This window comes from Pongo pygmaeus, chromosome 13, assembly GCF_028885625.2.
Source record: "Pongo pygmaeus isolate AG05252 chromosome 13, NHGRI_mPonPyg2-v2.0_pri, whole genome shotgun sequence".
In the NCBI taxonomy this organism is placed as follows: Eukaryota; Metazoa; Chordata; class Mammalia; order Primates; family Hominidae; genus Pongo; species Pongo pygmaeus.
The window spans coordinates 112,289,753-112,317,006 of record NC_072386.2 but is presented as its reverse complement, the minus strand read 5'-3'; the positions used below and the strand labels follow the sequence as shown (position 1 = coordinate 112,317,006).

Sequence of the window (27,254 nt, the reverse complement as noted above, 5' to 3'; positions counted from 1 at the left end):
CCTTCGGGGAAGCCCCAGGAAGAGGCTGGACCCTGACACTCTAGGGTCACTGTTGTGTTAAAATACTGCCTGGAAAAACACACTTAAACATGTTCTCATAGAGAAATATACAGGGCCAGAAACATACACAAGTTCAAGGACAGGCATGCATACAAATGCACACAGGAAAGGCATCCCACAAAGAAATGTATGTGTAAGCATACAAGTACCCCAGTACCACCACACATACAGACACACACAAACACGTACACATTGATCAGCACACACGAATACACACATACACAGCCATGAAACATACAAGCTAACATACAAATACACTGAAACAAGCCCATAAATATACACATGTACTCAGCTATCATTAGGCACCCGCAGAATTGTGCAGACACACAAGCTAAACACACTGGCCCACATGTGCTCACATTCACAACCAGGACAGGAAGGGCAAGCGGCCCAGGAATCTCCAGAGTTGGGGGCCCAGATCTCAGGACCAAGGCAAGAAAAAACAGCTCTTAACGGCTTCCAAGATAACCCCCTCTGCTTTTCTCGCAGGGCTTCACTTTGTGGCAGTCTTTGAGGACAACAACTTGTTTGCTCCTCTCACACTTGTTTTTACAGCTCCCGGAACCTGTGGCTTTTGGAGTTCTGTTCCCTGGCAAGAGCTGAAGGTCCCTGCCCTAAACATTTCTCCTGCCCATCAGCTCACCTGAAATTCCACTGTTTGACACACCTCTTTAGGTCCTAAGACGAATTCAATCTCTAGGAATCCCCAGGTAAAATGTAAATAATTTTCATCCTTCCTCCGGAAGAGGGTGAGAGCAGGGGATTCCACCACTTAATGGCTATGGGGACTTGGGCTCATGACTTAACCTTCTATGCCTGTGTCCTCTTCTGTAAAATGGGGACAAGGTAGTTGTGAAGATCCATGAGATCACGCATGGAAGAAACTTAGCCCATTTCCCTGCATACAATAAATACAAACTGCTATCATTGCGGTCATGATCACTTTCATTGTCATAGTTTTTTGTTTTTTGTTTTTTGTTTTTTTTGAGATGGAGTCTCTCACTGTCGTCAGGCTGGAGTGCAGTGGCGCGATCTCGGCTCACTGCTGTCACTTCCTTTGACCACCAGAGACCAGCCCAGCCGTTAGCCAGAAGGGCCTGGGCTGTTCCTCCTGCCTGGGAAGGAAGACTCTCCACACCCTTCAGGTACCTCCTCAGTCTTTCTCTTAGAGGCCTCCCCTGATGTCCCCACACTAGGCCAGGTCTCCCTGTAGACTTACCACAGTTGTAATTATAAGTGTGTTTGTTTAGTGCCTCCCCCACCCCATACTGGATGTAAAGCCTTCAGAGTAGGGGCCATGGCAACCTGGGTCTCCAGTGCTGGACGCCTGGCAGGTATTCTCTCAATATTTCTTGAATGAATTCACAAATACTTAATGACATAAAAGGAAAAAGAGAAAGCGCTCTGTGGGGCTTTTTAAAAGGATTTCACTTGGGAGCAATCTGGGCAGACTTGCTGGAGGAGGCAGCTTTTGACAGCATTATAGAAACACTGAAGGTGGGACAGCAGGTGGGCTTGCTGAGATTGGCTGGGGCAGGATAGCCACATACAGGCATTCCAGGCAGACTCACAGCATAAGCAGAGGTGTAGAGGTAGGACAGCGGGGAGTCTGGCTGCCCTGGGAGGCCCCTGGAGTTATCACAGGTCCCTCCAGCCTCCAAGTTACACACTACCACCTAAGCCTGGGCTTGTAATCCCTTCCCCAGGGCAGAGGACATCCAAGTAAAGGGGAACCCTAAGGAACACTGAGAGTCTAATGGAGGAAAAAGAGGGGAGCCCAGATTTGAAGAGGGTAAAGGTGAAGCTGGGAGGGGAGCTGAGGACGTCGGCAGGGCCCTCCTGGTATCTGCCAGTGCCCAGGATTGGGCGGGCATCAGCGAACAGAAAGCAGTTATGCATTCCCAAGGTCTCGGGCTTGGGATGTGACAATCCAGAGCAGCCAGGGAGTGACTCATTGTCCCATAAATCCCCCAGCTGACACTTGCCTTAGCATAATAAGCCTGTCCCAGAGGTCTGGATGGCTACAAACACCTCATCAGCTCTTTAAGCTCTCAGCCAGCCCTGGCCAAGGGGTGGGGAGTTGGATACCCGGGGCCTCGTGGCTGCAAGAAAGCCGATTCCACCAGGAGGTTACACCCCTGCAGCAGGGTCTATGCTATCTCCGCCTGCCTGCACGTCCTATCACTGAGGTCCCAGCCAGTCCTCCCGGGGCCACTTGCTGACTTTAGTGCTCATTCCCCAGCAAAACTCCCCTATCCTGTGCTCTGTGCACCGCATAAGTGGCAAGAAAACCACATTTGGAGTCTACAAGTCTGGGGTCAAAACCCAGCTCTGCTATTAATACTAATGAGGGCTCTTCCAACACGCTGCTGAGAATTAGTCAGATGTATTTAGTAAGCCCTGTCTAAGCTTCAGGCACTGTATTAGAGCTTCCCATGACTTCTCTTTAATTCTCACAACCCAGTGTGCAGATGGGAGAACAGAAGTTCAGAAAGGGCAACTAATTTGCACAGCACCACACGGCCAGGAAGCAGCAGAGCTGGGTTCAACACAACAGACGGGCTGCTCCAGAGCTAAAGCTCTCATGTAATTCCATTACCAGACTGAGGCGCTGAGCCAGCACCTAAGCTGCTCTGTGACTCAGTTTCCCTGCTGTACAACGCGGGGATTAGTCTAGCTGATCTCTAAATTCTTTCCAGCTTTGTTGTGCCTCCCTGGTGACCCATTTGCAGGTGACAACACATGGGGGGGGAATCTCCTGGGGACAAAGGGGCACTAACGGTGGGACTTTCAGGTTTGCACTGAGCCACAGGGAGCTTCTGTTGGGTAGGATTCCCCTGCACTTCCAGGCACCCAGCTGGTCCGGGTGGCCCCAGGGCAGCAAGGCAGGAAAGAGGTGCTATCTTGTTTCTCTCCCTGGACCAAGACCCACCAAGGAAACAACAGGACCCCAGGGAGCTCCAGGCCTGAGGACCAGTAAACACTAGTGGGAGGGAGGGGTGGGGGAAACTCCATAAATCCACCCGAGTAAGCAGTGCTTCTAAAAGCCCTTTTCACTACAGAATACAAAATGCACCATTTTGGGAGAGGATTTTATAGGCTATTTCTCCTCCTGGGTGATTTACCATCTGTGGGCCAAGGTTCACCTGGGAGTCCTGGCCTCAGAAGGCCCATGGGTATGGGGTGGAGTCAAGGTCAGTTTCTTTTTTTTTTTTAAGTCAGATTCTTTTTTTTTTTTTTTTTTTTAAGACGAAATTTCACTCTGCCACCCAGGCTGGAGTGTAGTGGCGCGATCTCAGCTCGCTGCAACCTCCACCTCCCGGGTTCAAGCTATTCTTCTGCCTCAGCCTCCATAGTAGCTGGGGTTACAGGCATGCGCCACCATGCCCGGCTAATTTTTTGTGTTTTTAATAGAGACGGGGTTTCACCATGTTGACCATGCTGGTCTAGAACTCCTGACCTCAGGTGATCCACCCACCTCGACCTCCCAAAGTGCTGGGATTACAGGCATGAGCCACCACGCCTGGCACTTTTCAAGGCAAGGGCTGGTGTCCTTGCTGGCCTCTGGTGGGCTGGGTCACTTATCTTGACCTGTCCTCCCAAGGCAGGGGGCCACTCTGGCCTCAGACACACAGTGTGGGGGCTGGCAGAAGTGTGGGGGCTGGCAGAAGTGGAGAGGTCACGGCTCAGCCTCTTCCCTGCTCACCCTGCACTTACTCCATTTAATTCATTTACTCCCTGTCTCTCTCTGTCTCGTGCACCTTCATTCCACAAGCCCCTCACGAGCCTGCCATGGGTGAGTCCTTGCCCCAGTGCAGGGAGTTCAGACAAATCAGAAACAGTCCCTGTCCTTGAGAAGGTGACCACCGTCTGGTGGGAGAGACAGAAGTGATGGATCATGAAGTCACAGAGTCCGTGAGGGAGCGTGTACAGGTGGGATGTTCTGCAACCTGGACAGAGCCCTGGATGGCACTAGTGAGCTCTGGAGACAGAGAGATGGGGAGGAATTGTGGGTAGAAGGATCCGCCCACACAAAGGCATGGAAGCTGGGACAGCCTGGGGGGCTTGAATGCCAGGCTGGGGAGCTGGATCCCCCACCCTGCTGGGAGCCATCTAAGGTGCTGGAGCAGGGGAGTAACAAGCTCAGCTCGTTTTAGACGTTCTTTAAGCAATTCCACAGGAGAAGTTACTCATCCCGATGCAGAGCCTTGTGTTAGAAACAGATGTCACTGCTGCCACCTCCACAGAGGGCCTCCTGGCTTTGGAAACAACAATAGCCGCTTGACAACTCAGATATAATTATGTCTGTAATCCCACCAAAATGCCACTTGATCGTTTCATTTTCGTAGCATGAGGAGGTGGGAAAATGAAGGCGTCTGAGCCTTGCCCCTGACATGCAGGCTCCCCCACCTCCCAGGAAAGGGGAGGACCTGCAGGGCCACACGGCAGGATGGCAAGAGGAAAGCAGTTCTCTCCTATCCCAGGGGTGTCTGACCCCTAGGGCCAGGCCTGCTCAAAGCAGGGGCAGGACAAGATAAGGCAGAGAGATGGGGAGACCTGGGTCCAAATCCCAGCTCTGTCCCTGCAAGCTGTGTGGCCCAGGACAATGCACCTCCCCTCTCTGGGCCTCAACATCCTTGTCCGTAAGATGGAGAGAAAAACAGCACTGACTAGCAAAGACTGGGCTGCATGCTATGGTCCAGGCGCTGTGAGAACTTCAAGATCCAGGCCCGTGAGCGGAGCCATCCTCAGCTATCTCTTCACTCCCCATCTGCCTTGATTTTGTCACCTTCTAAGAGTGAGATTTGTGTTATCTGAGCCTCGAGTTGTAAGGATTAAATGAGACAATACTTAGAAAGTGCTCAGCACAGGGCCTGACCCAGAGTACCATGCAGAACAGGATTCAAAATCCCCCATCGTACAGACAGCAGAGGTGGTAGAGCTGGGATTCGAACCCAGGCCAGTGGGACTTGGAGTGCAAGCTCTGACCACCACCCTGCCTCTGCCACAATGCCCGCCTTACCCCCTCTCAAAGCAGTGGTAGGTGGAACAGGTGCCTATAACCCATCAAAGGGTGGCAGTGACTGAGTGTCTGTTGGCCCCAGCCTGCTGACCACAGTGCAGCAGCCCTGCCTGACAGATCACATGCTGATCCACCTCACCCTGTGCCCTTCCTCTTGGTGGACAGCTGTCTCAGCCCCAGACCTTGTTCCATCCAGTGTCCCTGACCAGGGTCCCCTTTCAGAACCCCTGGCTTTCTGGTCAACCCAGGCCCAGCTGGCACAGCCAGTCATGCCAGGCCCAGCCATTGACAGGTGCTCCCGCATCTGAGCTGCTCCCAGCCCCCAGCAGTGCGCTCTACACCTTGTTTAGCCAGCTAACACCTTGGTGGGCCAGCTCCCTGTGGCCCTGGACACACAAATCCCTGGGACTTCAACACTCACTGGGAGGAGCCACCCAGAAGTCTACTTGCTACCCTCTGCTGCCCCCAACTGGCAGGAAACCACCCTGTGCAGACACCTCCATCGCCATCTGAACTCACCACCTGAGAACTTGGTCTCTGGTCCCCTAACAACCCCTCCAGCCCCTCTCCACCTTATACTGCCAGGGCTGAGCCCTAGAAGTTCATTCAGGGGTGATGTTGCTTTGGGGCCGTGACGGAAGGGAATGGAAGGGGGAGGGGTCTGCCCAGTTACCTGGGGCTCTGGAGGAAATGTGGGGTGGAGGTGCACCCCTCACACAAGCAAAGGGAACAGGTGTGGGGAATGCTGCCTTGTGCCAGGCACTGAGTCCTCACAGCCACCCTGTGGGGAGGGGTTCCTGCCCATTTACAGACAGGGAAAGAGAGTGGGGCAACTTGCCTGAGCCATCCGACAGAAGGGAGCAGTGGCCAAGATTCTAATCCTGCTCCATCCCTGGGTTGGGGGGACTATCCCTGGGAGAGGCCAGCACTGTATCCCAAGACCCTGAGTGGGTGTGAAGAGAGGAAGAAAGGCCCCCACAGAGCATTCCACCTGTCAGTTACTGACCTTGGCAGGGATTGGGGTGGTGGCCTTTACACCTTCATGGGAACCAGTTCATCTGATTCCATGCTGCCCAACAGGCTTAAGTGCAGTGCTGGGGAAATGGAATTTACAGGGATGGCCTTCTGATGTATTTGGAAGACCCCAGGGCAGGAAGAGGAGGGGGTACTGAGGCTGGCTTGTTCCCTTCACTTCCATCCTCCCCACTCACACTGCCCAAGCCAGCAGCCACTTGCCAGGATGAGGCAGGAGATTCCAGGGATCCTTGAAGTGGGCTCTTCCCCCTACCCCTGCCCAAGGGCATTCTGAGCACAGATGTTGGGGGGGTTGGAACAGGCTCCTGAGAACCTGCTTGAGGAGAGCAATTTGCTTGTCCCCCCAACCCCATGCTGGATCCCCACCCAGTCTTGGTCTCTGCCCACTGAAGGAGCTCCAGACTCTCCTAGCCTGGTCAAGTATGCTGCACTCCATGTCTGCTCTGGCCTATTCTGGCCCACCTCACCTCCCTTGCTGAGGACCTCATACTCCTGTTAATACGGCCTTAGATCCCATCTGCTCTGTTCACTGCCATGAATCTCTTATCGTTTCCATTCCAGCCACTTCCTCACATTTCAGCCCCCAAACTGCTCTCAGTTCCTGCTGTCATTTGCTCATGCTGTTTCCCATGTCCTGGCCTTTGCCTGGAATGTCCTTTCCCTTTCACCTGCCCAGAAATTACTTCACCAAGCCCCGGCTGGCCCTTCTGTATTTCTGCAGGTAGCAACTACGTTTTCATCCTCTTTGTAAACTCAATGACCGGCATAGGCTCTGACACATAGTTGGTGGTGATGGCAAATTTATTGAAAGAAAGAATAAAGAAAGGCAAAAGGAGAGAAGAAAGTAAGTTCGTTCACACTGCAGCAAGACTTGCAAACCAGACCTGGGCTCCCGCCCCTGCCACCCACCAGCTGGAGACCTGCTGAGGCCAGGCCTCTCTCCTCCCTGAGCCTGGGTTCCTCAACTATAAAATGGAGCTAATGAAACCACCTTCCTGTGTATTAATGGGGTGGGGTGACAGCCTCCCAACCCTACCAATACTGCAGCAGTCCCACCTCTGTCCCAGGCCTCAGACTAGCCTGGTCTTGGATTCAGGAGGCTCCAAGACCCCCTGTCCCCAGACTCCTGCCCCAAAGACCATCCTTGCCCCACCCTGGCCACCCTGGACAACTCCTGAGTCCCACCTTCCAACACTCCCTCTGCAGAAAAGGGGGACGCCGCCCGCGGAAGGCAGACACAGACCAAAATGACAGTAATGTTCCTTTTGGGTTTGAATAGTTTAATACCAGTCAGGCTCCGTGAAGGGCAGGGATGGAGGGAGTGAGGGTGGAGGGGGCGGAGGGGGCAGGGTTTGCTCTCCTACCACCCCGCCCATCTGCTGAATACACGCCAGATGCTGGGTCAGGAGACTGACTCACAGAGCGGAACTAAGCAAATTCCTCATACTTCAAGGAGAAAACTGGGGTGCCCATGGTGGGACCCCACCCAGGGGTCCAGCACTACTGCCCTCTTACAGCCAGGACCGTGTGGCTGACATCCCTCCGCTGGTTGATGGACCACAAACATAAATATGTCCCAAGTGAACGACCATCTGAGATGGACCCACAGCAGCCTGGGCCAGTGGAGGGAGCCCCAGCAAGTATCCTGGGCAAGCTGCTCCTCTCCAGGCCTCAGTTTCCCCATATACCTTGGGACAGATCTGGCTTGTCTGATCTGTGAGCCTGGCTGGCTTTTCTGTTCCCCACCCCAACAGCCACCTGGAGCCTCTGTAGCTTGGAAGGGGCACAAATGTGGGGCAGCGAGGACGACTCTGCAGGGAGCAGAGAATGACCCCTCCTGGACCTCAAGTCACGCGTTCCCCCTTCAGGCAGCCGCCAGCCCAAACTTCGGGTCCCTCTACAGCTGTGTCCAGGAGGGAGCAGTGTGCAGTGTGCAGATGAGCGGGAGGGAGCTATCGGGGGGCTCCAAGGGCAGTTGGACCAAAGAACACCCATTCCTCCCAGGAAATGTGATGGGGGCTGGGAGAAGGGCTCACCTCAGACGGGGTGGCTGATGTCCAGGTGCTGGGAGGAGAGGACAGGAAGGAGTAAGGGGTGAGGACCACTGGATGTGGGGGAGAGGGACAGAGACCTGGGCTCAACTCCAGGCCCTACCCTAGACATGCTGTGTGACCTCAGGAAAGGACCCTCCCTTCTATGATTCTCAGTCCCTCCTCTGTATAGGGAAGGGTTGAACCAGTTAATTTCCAACAGCCTTTCCATGGTGACATGGACGGGAGGGTCACCCACTAGCTTGCATGTTTGTGTTCACATGCCTGTTTCTTGTGTTTGTGTGACAGAAAGACAGCTGAAACATGGGGAGGGTGTGGGGAGGCTACAGGAGTGAGAAGAGGGGTGAGCAGCTGGGAAACCTGAGGTCCACAGCCCAGAGGTCTACTGCTAGCTCCACTCACAGCCATCATCCACTGTGGTTCTTGTATCCTGCAGGAGAAAGTCCAAAGGCTTTAGCTCACCCACCAAGGTCTCTCACTCTTCTCTCCAGGCCCTGAACCCATCCGGCACTCCAATCACACAGGGCCATCAGTTTGTTTCTATTCACTTCACTAACTGAAATACTCTTCTCCCCTGGTTCCTGACGAACTCCTATACACCCCTCAAAGCCCAGCCCCAAAAGTCCCTCCTCTAAGAATTCTTCCCTGTCCTTCCTGGCCAGAGATAACTGTTCCTTGTTCTGTCACAGCATCCTATGCAGGGTGTGCACAACCAAGCACCCAATAAAAGTGAGTTGTTGAAAGAAACCGAAGACCTGCTCCTAGAAGCACCCACAATCAACCCAATGTTGAGTTTATCTGCAGTTTCTGCCAGCCCCCTGGGCCTTCCCCTTCCTGACACTTCTCCTTCTCCATCTTGCAAAAAATAGCCCTGAGACCTAATTTCAGCTAAACCTTCAAACACGACTCTCCACTTTCAACTTCCCGAGGAGGAATCAATTGGCTGTCAAGTTTCCCAGAGCCTCTGCCACCTCCCACACCCCGGGCCTGCCAGCCATCCTAAGGTTGATGGGAGGGGGTGGGGACAGAGAAAGGAGGGAGGGAGGAAGGACCCAGCCCCGCAATAGGGAAGGTTGGGACTGGGGAAGGGGGCAGGCTGAGGAGCTCGTGGGGAGACCAGGAAGAGTCATCAGCTCTTTGCCTCCCAAATCAAACCACGGCTCCTCTGCCATGGAGTGGCAGGAGAGACAGAACAGCACACTGTTGCTGCTAAGGGGCCCAGGGCCTGGGGAAGCTGGGTGGGCACATGCAAAGCTACCAGACCCGGCCTGACCATTTGTCTATGCAGATCCAGGGCCCCAGCTTGCTGCCTGCCACCCTTTCCTCCTTCCCTTCCAGGAGACACTACTGGCACAGAGCAGACAGACCTGGGTTCGAATCTCAGGAGCCTGAGAGCTGATGGCCACAGATGCACAGGAAGCCTCTCTGGTCATCTACTCCCAGGCCCCTTCCCCCATCCTCATTCAGGGCCCCCTATAACTTGCAGGGCACATGCCAGCCTCGTAGCACTGTGTGGTCCTGGAGAGCCACTCCCCTACCCCCCAACTCTCCCTATAGGAGGGAGAGAGTTGTCCCAGATGGGCAGAAAATTTCCATTCCTGGCCAAGCCACAAAGCTGGTATGAGGCTGTGCAGGGCCTGAAACCCGGGTCGGGGAACTCTCTAGAGCCCATTCTCTTAGCTACTGCACCAGAACATTTAAGCACCTATTTATGCCCAAACTGTACGCTGCCTTACAAAGTCCATCCCCCACATTTCACAAAAGGGGAAACTGAGGCTCTCCCAGGGTCATATAGTCTACAAGAGGCAGGGGCGGGACTAGCACTGAGCCGTCAACGCCCTGCAGAGTGGCTGCAGGTCTTCGGCTGACTCACAAAATGAGGAGGGGTGGCATGTGAGGGTGTAAACAACCCAGGCTCCTGAACCGCTGTCAGCTGGGTGGTGACCTCTGACAAGCCCTTCCCAGGCCTCAGTTTCCATGGAGAAGGTGGACAGGCTGAGCCTTGTAGACCTTACACCCTGACTCATTGATTCTCCCTAAGGAGCACCCCTGTAGGAGATGCTGACAGCCCGCCATCTGGGTTTGAAATGGCAGTGAAGGTGGCAGTTATTCCAGTACATCCTGTGGCGTCTCCCCTGCCTCCCCGAGGCAAAACCATGTTTCCCGGGTTCCCTCGAGGGTCTACACAGAGCAAAAGTCAGCTGAGCACGTGAGGACATAGCTTTTGGGAGCCTGTAAGTGAGCAAGTGTGTGCTATGGGCTAGGGGAGGGAGGCGGGTGCTTCTGGCCCTGCACAGGGTCTGTGTGAGGGACTGTCCCCAAGGCCCAGGCCAGGCTCACCTCTGACCTTCCCCCAAACACCTTGTCCTCTGCCTATACTCCAACCCTCCTAGATCTTTACTGGTGTTTTACAGCCAAAAATGGAAACCCGATTTGGATGTTAATGATGGATTTCATCCATGAAGCCCCTACCACGGGTCAGACTTGGGCGACCACATTCACCAAGTCCACAGTCCAAGCAAAGTCTGTCATTCCACATGTTACTGTCAAGAACACGAGGCTCGGAGAGGCTCAGTGGCTACTAAGATCATATGGGTCATGGAAGAGCTGAGATTTGAACCCAGATCCCCACCTCTGAGTTCTCCAGTCCCCCCAGCTCCCAGCACCCAGCCCAGAAGAGAATCTCAAATCATATCCCTTAAGGACCAAGGTGCCCAGGAAAGGACACAAAAAGTAGATGTCCGGCAGTCCTGACTCAGGAGCTGAGTGACACCAGCTAAAGAATTTCACCTCTGAACCTCAGTTTCCTCACCTATGAAATGGGCACACTAATAGTGCCTCCCCTAGAGGGTTGCCATGAGAAGTGGGCAGAACGACCACTTTGAACATGCTCTCCATCCTGCAGACCCTAACTGGGCTGGTGGGACTGTGAGTTGAGTCCCAGGCAGCTCGAGGTTCCCAAGGCTGGCTCTGACTGAAGGTGGTTTCTACCCTGGGAGACAGAATGAAGACACCACTACAGGGAAAACACCAATCCTAGCTGTCACTTAAAGAGCTGCAAATTATAAAAACTTTAAGGTGTGATAATACCCCTATTAGAGCAACTCAGGAAGGGGAAATAGCCGGAAAAGCGATGCTGATGGGGTTCTGGGAGGGTGTGGGGCAATGGATCCGCCTCCTAGCCTGAAGATGGGTGTGCTTCACGCCCTGGAGTCAGAGAGACCTGGGCTCGAATCTTGGTTCCGCCACTTAGTAGCAGTTGGAGCTTGGGCAGCAAGTGACTTTACCTCTCGGAACCTGTTTCCTCACCTGGGAAATGGGGTAACCAATGTTTCAGCTGTAAGCGTGTCTCCTGGATGAAGACAGATCAGGTAGGCTGGGCGTGGTGACTCACGCCTGTAATCCCAGCACTTTGGGAGGCCGAGGTGGTAGGATCACCTGAGGTCAGGAGTTCGAGACTAGCCTGGCCAACATGGTGAAACCCCGTCTCTACTAAAAATACAAAAAATAGCTGGGGGTGGTGGCAGGCTCCTGTAATCCCAGCTACTCGGGGGGCTGAGGTGGGAGAACTGTTTGAACCCGGGAGGCAGAGGTTGCAGTGAGCCAAGATCACACCACTGCACTCCAGCCTGGGCGACAAAGCAAGATTCTGTCTCAAAAAAAAAAAAAAAAAAAGAGATCAGGGATGTAGGACAGTGAGCCCAGTGCCTGGCACACAGTAGGCACTTCATCAATGGAGGTGGCTGCTATTACTAATTATTATTAGTCATCGTTCTCTAGGGCCCCCCTGAAGGCCCACCCTGCCTGCTGTGGTCCCAGGGATCCAGAGAGATCAGAATTTGGTCTTGGCTCCAGCTGATGGGAGTGGGGGTCACCCTGGCCCCAGCCTCCAGGCGCTCCCTGCAGGCTGAAGACCAGCTTCCTGAGACCCCCTGGCCAAACTCAGGGCCGTGACCCTGAATCCTCTCAGTGCAGGCTTCCTCCTCATTGCCCATAGGCTCAACCCCCAGCTGGGGACTCAGAATCACCTCCCGGGGGAAGCTTGTTAAAATGCAGATTTCCAGGCCCTGCCCTGGCCCAGTGGACTGAAATCTTAAAGAAGGACAATAAGCTGGTTTTTAAGGCATTTTTATAACATATCAACAGTAGGGAGAATCAGTGGCCCGGGGGAAAGCACCATCCCTTTGGCCTGGTACTGGAGGTTCCACGTGACCTTGACTCGGCCAGGCCTCCCAGCCTCACCTCCTACCCTGTCCTCTAGATCCCCTCAACCCCAGCTCCACCAAGCATTTCTGCGTGCCACAAACACATCAGCCCCTGACCTTATGAGCTCACTTTCTCATGCTGACACTAAGTGTTAGGAAACAGAAGAGCAGGCTGCTGTGATGGGGAAAACCAAGAGAGCTTCCTTGAGGTGGTGTGGTCAGGAGCTGATATCTGAGCTGATGCCCAAGGGATGAGGAGCCAGCCCTATGGCAAGCAGAGGAAATTTCTAGGGTGCCTCCATACCTTTGCAACTGCTATTCTCCCTCCCTGGAAGTCCCTCTCTCTCTCTCTGTCCTTGCCTAGCCATTTTCTACAGACCCTTCAAGATGCAGCTCAAAAGCCAGCTCCCGTGGGACCCCCTCCCAACCCACTGGGAATAGCCAGTCACTTCCAGCTCCCCTGGAGCCTCTATATGATGCTATCCAGTGACAGCCAGGCCTGCACCCTCTCTGTTTCCGCCACCCAGAACCTTCTTTCCTCTGCTCGCACACAGCAGGCATGCCAGAAAAACTGATGAGTGAATGAATGGATGAACAAACCATCCAACATCCACCTGCCCTACAGACCTGAGCTCCCTGGAGAAAGGAATGTGTCTATGTCATCGCTGCATTTCTGGTGCCTGGCACAGCCCTGGAGAGAGGTACACACAGTAATGCTCCTGAATGAGGGAGTGAAGGGACCCAGAACCCTGGTGTGTGTGTGTATGTGTGTGGGTGTGTGTGTGGGTGTGTACACGCAGAAATGCAGAAGGGCATGAACAGTAAGACGTTAAGGGTCATTGGGTTCCGTTTCCATAAAGTTGTTTAGGTTTGTAATTTTTAAAAAGTCTGTGTGCTGGTGGGGACCACTCAGTTCAATAGCTACGATATATATTCTGTGTTTTGTCGGTTCTAAGCCATCATCAATTGTAAGATATAGCATTATTTTATGTACCACCAAGAAAGATTTAAATTATGGTATGCCACGAGAGGTGTTAAAATATATGGAAACAAAAATAGTGCATCTTTTCCAGGTTGCAGAAGCACAGTGTGTGTGCGCCCTCAAGGGTACATTTATCTAAACTAACAAGAGCCTCTTCTCTTCCCGGGCCAGCTCAGCACTGGGCCCCATAGCCTTCGGTGCTGTCTGTCCTCCACCTGCCCCCTCCCTCTCAGGATGGGACCCCCCATGTGGCCCCCAGGACCAGGGCTGAGCCACCAAGATGGGAGCAGCTGAGGGATCGGATACCTAGAGCAAGGGAGGCCGGATGCTCTCCGGGTCCATGAGGCTCCAGGAAGGGGGGCCGCGGGGTCACAGAGCAGCACCCCGGGCGAGGTGGTGATGGTGGTGGCAGTGGCGGTGGTGGTGACGCAGAGATAGTTACCGTGACCCGGAACGGCGTGGTGGCCGAGGGCTCCATGCTGGGGCTCTTCTCGGAGAGGCTGCCGGGCAGGCTGCGCCGAGAGCCCGGCCTTTCTTGAGGCGACTCTGCCAACAGAGGAGAAGAGAGAGGTTGAACAAGAACAGCCAATGCCACACAGCTAGGGCCTCCTGCCACTCCCATCCCAGCCAGGACAACAGACAAACCGGTCCCTAGAAAATGGTCCAGGCACTATGGAAAAGTCTGGCAGTTCCTCCAAAAATTAAAAATACAAGTACCACATGACCCAGCAATTCCACTCCTGGGTATAACCCAAAATAATTGAAAACAAGTACTCAAATACCTGTATGCAAATGTTCACAACAGCAAATGTTTCTGCTGATGGAAACCCAAATGTCCATCAGCAGAAGCATGGACACACACACATGGTATTGACACGCAAGGGAATACCATTCTGCTCTAAAAAGGAATGAAGTTCTGATTTAAGCTGTAACGTGGATGCACCTTGAAAACATTACGCTGAGTAACCCAAAAGGACATATTTTGTATGATCCTATTCATATGAACTATCTAGAAGAGGTCAATTCGTAGAGACAGAAAGCAGATTTGAAGTTAGCAGAGGCTGATGAGAGAGGGGAACGAGTTATTGCTTAATGGTACAGAGTTTCTGTAAAGGGTGATGAAGAGTTTTAGGAATGGATAGTGGTGATGGTTGCAGAACATTACAAATGGACTTCATGCCACTGAATTGTACACTTAAAACTAGTTAAAATGATAACTTTTATGTTTTACATATTTTACCACAATTTTTTTAAAAGGGGGAAAAAAAGGCCTGGCACAGTGGCTCACACCTGTAATCCCAGCACTTTGGAAGGCCGAGGCAGGAGGATCACCTGAGATCAGGAGTTCGAGACCAGCCTGGCCAACATGGTGAAACCCTGTCTCTACTAAAAATACAAAAATTAGCCAGGAGTGGTGTCGTGTGCCTGTAGTCCTAGCTACTCAGGAGGCTGAGGTGAGAGAATCACTTGAACCCGGGAGGCGAAAGTTGCAGTGACCCGAGATCGTGTCACTGTACTCTAGCCTGGGCAGCAGAGTGAGACTCTGTCTCAAAAAAAAAAAGTGGGGGGAAGGTTCCCCAAAACCCCCACTCCTTGTAATGTAGTGGGCTCCCTGTCACTGGAGGCATACAAGCAGACAGATAACTGAGCCATCTCCTGGGATGCCACACTTGGGGAGCTTGGATGACTTCTCAAGTTTTCTGTTTGTTTTAGAGTCAGGGTCTCACTCTTTCACTCAGGCTGGAGTGCAGTCATGCAGTCATACTCACCCAGCATAGAACTCCTAGGCTCAAGCAATCCTTCTGCCTCAGCCTCCCAAGTAGCTAGGACCACAGGTGCACCCCAACACAACTACCTAATTTTTTAAAAAAAATTTGTAGAGATGCGGTCTTCCTTTGTTGCCCAAGCCGGTCTCAAACTCCTGGCCTCAAGCGATCCTCCCACCTTGGCCTCCCAAAGTGCTGGGATTACAGGGCTCAGCCACTACTATGTCAGCCCCCACGTTTTTTCAAACATGAGAATCTGTGACTTCTGGTTTCCAGTTCAGACCTTCTTTTCCAGAGGCTTTAAATTTGGGAGGCCTACAGAGGCCAGCAGGAAATCCAGAATCCAGGAAAGCAGCCAGCCACTCGGTGCTAACTGGTTACTGCTACATCACAAGGAGGGGCTCAGGGCAGCCATAGCTTCCATGGTTCAAGAGAGGCTGATAATCTGGGTTTTTCAAAATATGAAGTATTCTGACTCTTACATGGTGACAGCTCATTGAAAACTTTTAGTCACGGCCTTAGCACACCTACATAAAACCTCCTGAGTCTGTCCAACCTGCCAACCTGGCCACTTTCCTCACTGGTTTCCCCACGACAGTGTGGCACCAGCTGCCTCTTTGCCATTGCTCCAGAGGTGGCCCCCAACAGAGGACTCCCTTCCTGCTCCCCTTCCCCAGCCTGGTCCATCCTGCAGGCCCTGGAGGAGGTCCTGGGTGACTCCCTCTACCTCCAGCTCTTGCCTCGCTTTTGGCTCCTACAGCAATAACTAGACCTGAGTCTCCTATCAACGCTCTCATTTGCAGTGTGTGTGCGTGTGTGAGTGTGTGTGTGTGTGTCTGCAGAACTCCTAACACCTACGCCTAAGCTGGCTGCATCTCCACCTCCCCAGCACCCTGCATGGAGCCTGGTGCGTGGGGGGAGCCTGGGAAAGACCTGTTGACTCGCAAGGGAGAAAAAGGACAGGGCAGAGGTTTCCCTGGTAGGTGTGAACACACAGGGGTGTGGAGTGAGACGGGAATGCCCAGACAAACACACGTGCATGTTTATATTCAGGCAGATACTCCAATGTGTACACTCCCAGACCCACCCCAGGTACACATTGAGCAGGGGACGTGCGCACACACACACAGGACAGATGACATGGGGTTCATACAAGGAGCAGGCTTTCCAGAAGGCAGAACAGGACGCTGGGGCGCCGTGTGCTTTCCAGGCCATTCCCTCCACACAGTCACATGGACAGGAGTCCACAGAAGCACAGGCTTCATCCTGAGACTGGTTCAGGCCCGCTGACCTCCAGGCAGGCCTGAGGCAGGCATTGACACCAGGTCCAGACCATCCAGCCCCAGGCACCTCTTCCAGAAAAGCTCCTTCCCACATAGCTCATCCTCAGCCAGGCGCTGTCTCTTAAGGCCCTTGCTGTTCCCACACGGTGCTTCCTGCTTAGAACTTTCCTTGGACCTCCTCCTCCACAATCTCTCTAGTCACACTCAAGGGATAACCACTCTTTCTGGAGGTTTTGCTAGGAAAATTCTTCCCATGCTTTCCTGTCTGCCTTCATCTCTCACCCCTTCGCACCACCCACCTGGAGCACCCTCCTGTGCTCTGTGACAGCACATGCCACCTCCCTCTGGGAGGCTGTCACCCATAACCTATGTCCCATCCACTATACTCAGCCAAGCTGCCAATGACCAGAGCAGAAGCTGAGGCTCAGGGTGCAGTCACCAGCCCAAGGTCACAGGGCTACTGAGCACCAGAGCAGGAATGAGGGTCCAGTGTGTCTGGACCGAGTCCATGGCTCCTTCAGCCCTAAGTCCCATGGGTCCCAACACCCAGCCAAGGGGCCAACACATAGGAGGTACTCAGGGCTTAGTCTCAGGATGCAAACCTTAGCCAGAGGCAGACCCCCGGGTTCAGCCACCTCTGTAGGGAAAGCGGTAGAAGTGGGAGATGGGCAGTGCCAGGCACAGTCAGGACCCTAAGCCCGACTGCTTCTAATGCCCTCAAAAAAAGGCAGAAAGAAGGGACTCCTCACCCTGGCACCCAAGGCCATTCTACTTCACACACTGTCCGGCTTCTGTTCTTGCTAACCCTCTTTGCTGTACCTGCCACGATGCAGGAATGTCCCACCTCCACACCTTTACCCATGCTCTCCCCCTCCCTAGAATTCTCTTCCCTGGAATGGCCTCCTGCGGGAACTGTCATCTTTTGAGCTCTGGGGCAATGCTGGGGGCGCCCAGATCACTTTAGGCAGAATGACTCACAACCCCGCACATCAGTCAGCCCTGCAGACTTGCTACTTGGCGTCTCGGCAGGAAGATGGGTTGTCTGTTTCCCACCTCCACCCAGAGCCAGGCACCCTGCAGTGCTTAGTCAAGGTTCCTCTATCAAACCAACAAACACGGGGTACCCACTGCAGTTATGGAACCTGGTTGGCAGAGTCAGGCTGCCCCACAGGGGTCTTGGGATCACCAGGACGACAGGAGCTGGAGCTTCCAGGAACTACCCTCCCTCTCCTGACACAGACACAGACACACACACACTCACACACACACACCACCCCTGGCCACAGCTTTACACTTTCCTGGGTAGGTGGGCCCTCACCACTCCAGGCAAGAGGTACATGGAGTCCCCTGGTAGAACACTGGGTGCCCAGTGAGGATGTCTTTCCACTGAGACCAACACTGATGCCCAGAGTCCTGCCTCTTGCCTCCTGGGTCTGGGCCAGGAAGCTCTCAGAGGTTTCTTGGTCCAATCTCCCATTCGACAGATGACGAAGCTGAGACCAGAAGGAAAGAAACGTGTGTGTGATCCCTCAACAACAGGTCTATAGCAAAGAGTGCTCCCAAAAGTCTTTAACTTCCATTCAGAAGCCCTGGCTACACCCCTCCACCTGAGAAGGCAGGAAGACCAGTAAGGATCCCAGGTGGCCGGAGGATACGGGCCCACTCTCCCTCCTGCACAGGGCGGCTGGCTCTCCTCCCTGACCTCTCCAGTCTCCCAGCCCACACCCAGGGCAAGGCCTGCACTCCATACGAAGCTGGAGGGGAACCTGAGGCACCTTCCCAGGTATCTCCTGTGTGGCCCCTAGTTCCATTCTCCACCTCTCTGTGCACTGCCTTCTGCTTCAGGGCACTGGTCTGTATAGACTCTATCATCTGAGCTTCTAGACCCTCAACTTCCATGTGGTTTGGCCAAAGAGGAGTCCTGGCAAGAGATGAGGGGAGGAGGGAGAGTCGTCTGGGCTGCCTGCCTCCTCCACGGAAGGTCCCAGCACCATCAGGATGACCCTATCTTCTGGACCTTTGCCTCCCAGCAACCACGCTCTCCCCTCCTCCGTGTGGCCTCAGGGAAGCAGCCCCTGCTGTCCCTAGCTTTGGGGTCCTGCACTGCCCCTGTGGTTCCCGAGGCCTGCCCACACCTTCATAAGCAGCCCCTCTATTAAACGCTCCTCTAATCACCATAGTCTGAGGCACCACCTGCTTTTCTCCAGACCCTGAACTGATCCACCAGGTGGGAGCTCAACTGCCTGGGAGTCACCCATGGAGCTGATGGGACCTCCTTTACCCACAGATGGGGAAACCGGGCCCTGAGAACAGCTGGATGTGCCCGTGGTCACACTGAACATCGAGGGCAGAGGCTGGGCCAGGCCGGGCTCTCTCCTGACCTGACACCCTGCACACCTTCCCCACGGAGCCAGCCGCCTGCCGTAAGCTCTAAGCACAAAGTTAATAAAGACGTGGATCGCTGAGTTCTGGACCCAAGTTTCTCAATGTTTTTTCATTGTTGCTCTCCCTTAAAAGTCTTCTTAGACACTTTTTTCCTAATTTCCCCTTCATAAAATTTTAACATCACAGACATACAGTATCTTTTATGTACTGTGTGTACACTGGGCGTTGTACAGAAAGGTTTTTTCTCATCTTCTAGCCCAAGAACCAACTTTTTGCCCACTTAGGGGCAATCTCGCCCCCGCTGAGAATGCATGTTCTGGACCCTTTCAAATGTAATCCCACAGGACAACCTGGGCAGCTCTATAGTGAGGTCCATTTTCCAGATGGAGAAACTGAAGTTCTGAGAAGCAAAAGTGACTACCTCTAAAAGTCCTCCAGGGAAGAAGCAAGAGTATATGCTGAGAGTCTCTTAAACTGCTCCCAAACCCACACTTCCAGTCCCAGAGAAGATGGAGGGGATATGGAGCATGGGGTCAGGTGAGGAGCCAAGCTGACACCAGGAGCCTGAATTCAACCCTGACTCTGCTGTGTGACTCCATGGCTGCCCCTTTCTCTCTCTGAGCTGATTTCATCAATCCATTGAGTCAGGGAGTAAGAGCAGCGGTCATCTCCAGTCCTTGGAACCAAGTAAAAACGCACACACACCCTCTATTTTACACAGGAAAAGAAGGCAGGGAACTGACCCTGAGTCCTAACTCTGGACCCTGGGGATTCAGCCTCGGGGTCCTCCAGCATGCTGCCTTTGGCCTTTCATTTTGCAGCAAATCTTTTCTAATTTGGGCAAACAGACGCTGGGAGGCCTGGCCTCATGGTCCCATAGGTCTAGCACCACAGCTGGTGCCAGTAGAAACCCAGAGAGGTGAAGTGAATCTGCTAAGATCACACAGTAGAAAGTGGCATTCCTAGGGCTAGATCACGGGAAGGGAGACCCAGCCGATCTCTTAAGAGTCCGCCCCAGACCTTCGAGCATGATCCAGCAGTCTTTCCTCCTCGGCTCAGACTCATCGTATGACTTCTATGTGACCTCTCGGTCACCTAGTCTGCAAAATTAGGCCATGGGACCAGCTGATCCTGGATCCCCTTTCTGCTAGGAGGTTGAAAGGGTCTCCATTTACCAGGCTGTCTTCCTATTCTTGGAAGCCACTGCCGGAGAAATGCATTTTAACCTTCATGTGTTTGCAAAAAATAAATAAAATAAAATCAGTTTCATTCAAATGCTGCTGGCTTGGTTGCCATGGATACCACCTAATCATGAAGGATGACTGTTACTTGTTCCCATGGAAACGCGGCGGCCTGAGGAACATCCTGTAATTTCAGACAAGACACCAAATTTCAGTTGTCGGGTTGCATTGCCCAGATCTTAATGCTTAAAAGCAGGTAGAGGCAGCAACCTCTAACGCTAGCATCAGGAGAAAAGAAGTTGGCAAGGGTGTAGAACGAGGAGGTGCTGGACAGGGGTGTCCCTGTGTCCTCGGCAGTGATCGGGAAAATGCAAATTAAAAGTCTCAGATGCCATTTCATACCTTTTGGAAAGGTCCTAGACCAGTCCAGGATTTAAAAGAAATTAAGTAAAAGAAATGAAAAAGAAACCAGTCTAGAAATTAAAAAGAACTGTGACTCCAAATGTTGGCAGAGATGCACAGAACACTTTCATCACTGCTGGTGGAGTGAAAAGGGCCTGAAGAACAATTACACAATAGCCAGTAGGAACCAACAACACATATGTGCTAGGGCCAGAACCTTCCCTCCTACTCATCCAGTCAAGAAAACTGCTTCATCCTGCACACGTGGAGATCTGCACAAAGATACTGACCGCAGCACTCTTTGTAGCAGCAAAAAGTTAGAAGCAACCTAAATGTCCACCAATAGGGGAACAGTCATTCAATAGAACGTTACACAGCAAGGAAGGGAGGACACTATTCACATGGAACACAATGGCACTACAAAGGACCTAGAGCTATAGAGATCAACATGAATACAACTCAGAAATATGATGTCGAGTGAAAAAAATCAGTTGCAAAAGGAAATGGTGTGTAATCCACCTATATACCATTTTTTTTACAAGAATGTTCACAGCACCTTTATTTTTAATAGCCCCAAAACTGGAAACAACCAAATATCCTTCTATAGATGAGTGGTTAAACAAACTGTGTTGCATCCAGAATGAGTAAGGCAGAATGATGGTCCCCCAAAGAAGTCCACACTCTAATTCCCAGAACCTGTGAATATGTTGCCTTACATGGCAAAAGGAACTTGGCAGATGTGGTTGAGGTTAAGGATTTTGAGATGGGAGATCATCCTGAATTATCGAGGTGAGAATAATCTAGTGATATGAGTTTGTTGTTGTTGTTGTTTTGAGATGGAGTCTAGGTCGGTCGCCCAGGCTGGAATGCAGTGGTGCAATCTCAGCTCACTGCAACCTTCGCCTCCCGGGTTCAAGCAATTCTCCTGCCTCAGCCTTCCAAGTAGCTGGGATTACAGGCATGCACCACCATGCCCGGCTAATTTTTGTTCTTTGTTTTGTTTTGTTTTTTGTTTTTTTTAGACGGAGTCTCACTCTGTTGCCAGGCTGGAGTGCAGTGGCACGATCTCGGCTCACTGCAATCACCACCTCCCAGGTTCAAGCGGTTCTCCTGCCTCAGCATCCTGAGTAGCTGGGACTACAGGTGTGTGCCACCATGCTCAGCTAATTTTTGTATTTTTAGTAGAGACGCGGTTTCACCATGTTGGCCAGGATGGTCTCGATCTCTTGACCTCGTGATCCTCCTGCCTTGGCCTCCCAAAGTGCTTGGATTACAGGCCTAAGCCACCGCGCCTGGCCTAATTTTTGTATTTTTAGTAGAGATGGGGTTTCACCATATTGGCTAGGCTGGTCCCGAACTCCTGATGTCAAGTGATCCGCCAGCCTCAGCCTCCCAAAGTGCTTGGATCACAGCCGTGACCCACTGTGCCCTGCCAAAGGATATGCATTCTTAAATTTGGAAGAGGGAAGCAAGAAGGTGAGTCAGAGAAATGTGATGAGGAAAGAGGCAGGAGAAATTCTAAGCCTGAGAGGAACTCCATCTGCTGTTGCCAGCTTTGACACAGACAGAGGTGGTCACGAGCCAAGGAATGTGGGTGGCCTCGATCTAGAAAATGGGAACAGCCCTCAGCTGATAGCCAGCAAGAAAACAGAAACCTTAGTCTTACAACCACTTGGAAGTGAATTCCCCTAGCAAGGAATTAGCAATGAAATGGGTTTTTCCCTAGAGCCTTCGGAAAAGAACGCAGCCTGCTGACACCTTGATTTTGGTCTGGCAAGACCCATGCCAGAGTTCTGACTTGCAGGGCTGTAAGATTAAAAACCTGTGTTGTTTAAGCCGCTAAGTTTTAACTTGTTACAGCAGTCATAGAAAACAAATACACACACTACGGAATACTACTTAGCCCTAAAAAAGAAACACCCTATTGATACACACGACAACTTGGATGGATCTCCTGGGCGTTATGCTGAGTGACGAAAGCCAGTATCAAAAGGTCACATAGTGTATGATTCCATGTACACAGCATTCTCAAAGGGATAAAGCAATAGAGATGGAAAACAGATTAGTGGTTGCCAGGGGCTAGGGATGGTGGTGGGGCAGGCAGGTGGGTGTGATGTTAAAGGGGGAGCACAAGCGACATCTTCGTGGTGATGGAATAGTCCTGGATGCTGATTGCAGTGGTGGTTACTCACATCTACATACATGATGAAATGGCAGAGAACTATACACAGGCATGGATGGTACCACTGTACACGAAAGATCTGGAATAAAAGCCTCTGACATCGGGAAGCTGGCTTGGCATGCACGGCTATGCCACGTTATTCTCCTTTTAGACATAATCGCAAAAGACACAACCTCAGACAAGGTTACTCTGAGGCCATGATGAAGTGAGACAAAACAAGGTCACTACCTAATTTTTGTTGAAGTAACCCATAAAGACAAGGTCACTGTGCCACCCACAAAATACCAACCATCACCCTCTCTTGGCTGAAATCAGTGACTGCTGCTACTTTACCAGTCACAGCTTTAGCCCCCAATGCCAGTCTCCTCTTCCTAGAGATAGGACTCAAGCTACACAATTATAGACTTGCCTCTGCCTTCTGACAGCAGATGCAATTCCTCTAGTGTGAATCCCACTCCCTTCAACCTCCTCCCCCAAGTCACCCAACCAAAACCCAAATCCTATACTAGGTTCTTCCTAACACACTCTTACTGAGATGCCTCATGGTGCATGCTCTCCCTCACTGCAATGAGTAATAAATGCAACTTACTCAACTAGAGGTGTGCTCTTGGTGGGTCTTTGGCTAGAGGGCAACTGCAGCTGGAGGATCCGTCCTATATTATGTAAGATGCAACCATCAGAGAAAACTGGGTTCTTGGGACTTCTCTGTATTGGTTTTACAATTGCTTGTCAATCTATAATTATTTCAAAATAAAAAGTAAGGCTGGCTGGGCGCAGTAGCTCACGCCTGTAATCCCAGCACTTTGGGAGGCCAAGGTGGACGGATTGCTTGAGGCCAGGAGTTCGAGATCAGCCTGGCCAACACTCAACCTGGCCAACATCGCAAAACCCTGTCTCTACTAAAAATACAAAAATTAGCTGGGCATGGTGGTGGATGCCTGTAAACCTAGCTACTTGGGAGGCTGAGGCACGAGAATTGCTTGAACCTGGGAGGTGGAGGTTGCAGGGAGCCAAGGTCACACCACTGAACTCCAGCCTGGGTGACAAAGCAAGACTGTCTCCAAAAAAAAAAAAAAAAAAAGTAAGGCTTACTATGGACCCTTTTAAGCTGAAATACACTTGCTGTCTATGTGATTAATATGATGTTTTACTTTGTTTACATGTGCATGCACTTACATAGAAAAATATCATATTACACAGTAGCCAAAAACTTGTTATCGGACGTTCTCTTTGGAGAAGGGGACGGGCTATGAATGGAAACAGATGACTGTACAATTTCCTGAATGAAAAATAATTAAGACTTCCCAAAACTAATAGTAAAATTAAAATATAAATAGGTGATATGACTCAGCACAAATTGTACTCGCTGAATACATCTGAAGAGAAAAGAATAGAAGGAAGAGAAAAAACAAAATCAGCGAACAAAACAAAACAAATTAAAATCCACAACAGCCTGGGTGCAGTGGCTCACACCTGTAATCCCAGCACTTTGGGAGGCCGAGGCAGGAAGGCTGCTTGAGGCCAGGAGTTCAAGACCAGCCTGGGTAACACAGCGAGACCACCATCTCTAAGAAAAGTTAAAAATTTAGCCAGGTGTGGTAATGCATGCGTGTCATCCTAGCCACTTGGGAGGCTGAGGCAGGAGAATCGCTTGAACCCGGGAGGCGGAGGTTGCAGTGAGTGGAGACCGTGCCACTGCACTACAGCCTAGCGACAAAGCTAGACTCCGTCTCAAAAAAAAAAAAAAAATCAACAGCTCAAATGGTGATATGGTTTGGCTCTGTGTTCCCACTCAAATGTCATCTTGAATTGTACTCCCATAATTCCCACATGTTGCGGGAGGAACCCGGTGGGAGATAATTTAGATCATGGGGGCGGTTTCCCCATACTGTTCTGGTGGTAGTGAATAAGTCTCATGAGGTCTGATGGGTTTATCAGGGGTTTCTGGTTTTGCATCTCTCTCATTTTCTCTTGCCACTACCATGTAAGAAGTGCCTTTCACCTCCCGCCATGATTCTGAGTCCTCCCCAGCCACATGGAACCATAAATCCAATTACACCTCTTTTTCTTCCCAGTCTTGGGTATGTCTTTATCAGCAGCGTGAAAACAGACTAATACAAATGGCCAATTAGAAAAAGTGGATCTGGCCAGGCATGGTGGCTCACGCCTGTAATCTCAACACTTTGGGAGGCCGAGGTGGGTGGATCACTTGAGGTCAGGAGTTCAAGATCAGCCTGGCCAACATGGCGAAACTCCATCTGTATTTAAAAAAGAAACAAAACAAACAAACAAAAAAAACCCGAAAAATTAGCTGGGTGTGGTGATGCACAACTGTAATCCCAACTACACAGAAGGCTGAGGCAGGAGAATCATTTGAACCTGGGAGGCAGAGGTTGCAGTGAGCCGAGATCCCGCCACTGCTCTCCAGCCTGGGCAACAAGAGTGAAACTCTGTCTAAAAAAAAAAAGAAAAAGAAAAAGAAAGAAAAAGTGGATCAGAGAAGTCTAAAGATCAGGAATCAGGAATATACCTGTGGGTGGGGAAACATAGCTCCCATGTGGAAAGTGAACTGGCTAGTGCTCCCCGAGGGAGGGGCCAGGTGAACTGAGCAGGAAGCCAAAGGTAAAAAAACACCATGCAGGCCGGGCGTGGTGGCTCACGCCTGTAATTCTCCCCAAAGTGCTTTTCCCCAGCACTTTGGGAGGCCAAGGTGGGTGAATCATTTGAGGTCAGGAGTTCGAGACCAGCCTGGCCAACATGGCAAAACCCGGGCTCTACTAAAAAGACAAAAAGTTAGTCGGGCGTGGTGGTACACACCTGTAATCCCAGCTACTCAGGAGGCTGAGGCAGGAAAATTGCTTCAACCCGGGAGACAGAGGTTGCAGTGAGCCAAGATGGCACCACTGGACTCCAGCCTGGGTGACAGAGCGAGACTCTGTCTCAAAAACAAACAAAACACACCATGTAACAAGTCATGGAATCTTCAGATTGTTAGAACTTTCCAGACGAAGAGCTGTCCAGCTTATGCCTCTGTGTACGTCTATTTAAGTGTGTGTGTGTGTGTGTGTGTGTGTGTGTGTGTGTTGGGGCTGGGGATGGGGGATGAAGCCAGATAAAGAGTTTGCTGAAATAATGCATTGATAAATTGGCAGCTCTCCTGGCTCCCACTGCACACTTTTTCTTTTTTTTTAATTTTACTTTTAGTTCTAGGATATATGTGCAGAACGTGCAGGTTTGTTACACAGGTATACATGTGACATGGTGGTTTGCTGCACCCATCAACCTGTTGTCTAGGTTTTAAGCCTCACATGCATTAGGTATTTGTCCTCGTGCTCTCCCTCCCCTGGCCCCCCCACCCGCCGACAGGCCCCAGTGTGTGATGTTCCCCTCCCTGTGTCCACGTGTTCTCATTGTTCAACTCTCACTTATGATTGAGAACGTGCCACTGCACACTTTTTCTAGCTCAGCCTTTAGGCACGCCTCTCTGGGACAGGGAGGAGAGGTGTTGCTTGGAGGTTACTAAACTTTACCCACCTGTGCTACCCAGAATAATGTTCCCCAAAGAACCATGCGTCCTAATCCCTAGAACCTGTGATATGTCACCTTCTATGGCAAAAGGGACTTTGCAGATGTGATTTAATTTAAGGATGTCGAGATGAGGAGATTATCTTGGATTACCTGGATGGGCCTAAAATAATCAAAAGGGTCTTTACAAGAAGGAGATAGGCAGATCAGAGAAAGCAATGTGATGATGGAAGCAGAGGTGGGAGTGACACGGGGCTATGAGACAAGGAAGCAGGCAACTTCCAGAAGCTGGCAAAAGCAAGGAAATGGATTCTTCTCCAGAGCCTCATGAAGGAATGCAGCCCTGCTGACATCTTGATTTTAGCCCAGAGAAAATGATTTCAGACTTCTGTCCCCCCAAACTGTAAGATAATAACTTTCTGTTGCTTTGAGTTACAAGTTTGTGGTAATTTATTACAGCAGCCACAGGCACTAATACATCCATGGATCCAGGCTCAACATATTCTAGTTACATTAAAGTAAAGATAGAGGGATAGAGGTTCAGATCATCGTCTGATTCAGGACTATGGACTTTCAAGGGCTCCCATCTCTCCTCTTTCAAATCTATAAATGCCTTAATGAAAGAGAAGAGCTTCCTTTTAGAAATATCACACTTATTCCCATATAAGGTCAGCTTTATTCTTTCTCCACAATGCATTTTTTATTAAAAGACATATGCAATAGAGCTTGAAAACCACAAAAATATAGGAGACCTTGGTTGCTTATTTCATAATATAGCTTAGAGATGTTTTCACATCTGTACACATGTTATCCTTTCATACAGTCACTCCACACTCTGTGTATTTTACCTTTAGTATACGTACTAAGTACATCAGTAATACTTCTTTAGGGTATATAAGTTCTAATTATAGCACTCCAGAGGGAACCATGATTATCAAAACCTAAATATCCACATGTATTATTAAATTCATCTTATTTTTCATTTCATTCATTAACTGTAAACTATTTTCCCCTCAAATTTCCACCTTAGTAATGTTCTGCACTTTTGTTCTTTTCTTTATTTATTTTCATTAGAGACGGGGTCTCACTATGTTGGCCAGGGTGGTCTCCAACTCCTGGCCTCCAGCAATCCTCCTTCCAGCCTTGGCCTTCCAAAGTGCTGGGATTACAAGCA

The 27,254-nt window shown here is 51.2% G+C and overlaps 1 protein-coding gene across 9 annotated transcripts in view; it reads right to left on the bottom strand.

Annotated features, from left to right (window-relative positions):
- Positions 1–27,254, bottom strand: part of DAB2IP (DAB2 interacting protein) — a 218,881-nt gene that overhangs the window by 92,480 nt on the left and 99,147 nt on the right. For 8 of the 9 annotated variants that reach the window (XM_054501293.2, XM_063649873.1, XM_054501301.2 and 5 more), the window contains exon 2: positions 13,799–13,902. In XM_054501293.2, the coding sequence (XP_054357268.1) occupies positions 13,799–13,902 (104 nt within the window). The other variant, XM_054501297.2, reaches the window with a different exon arrangement.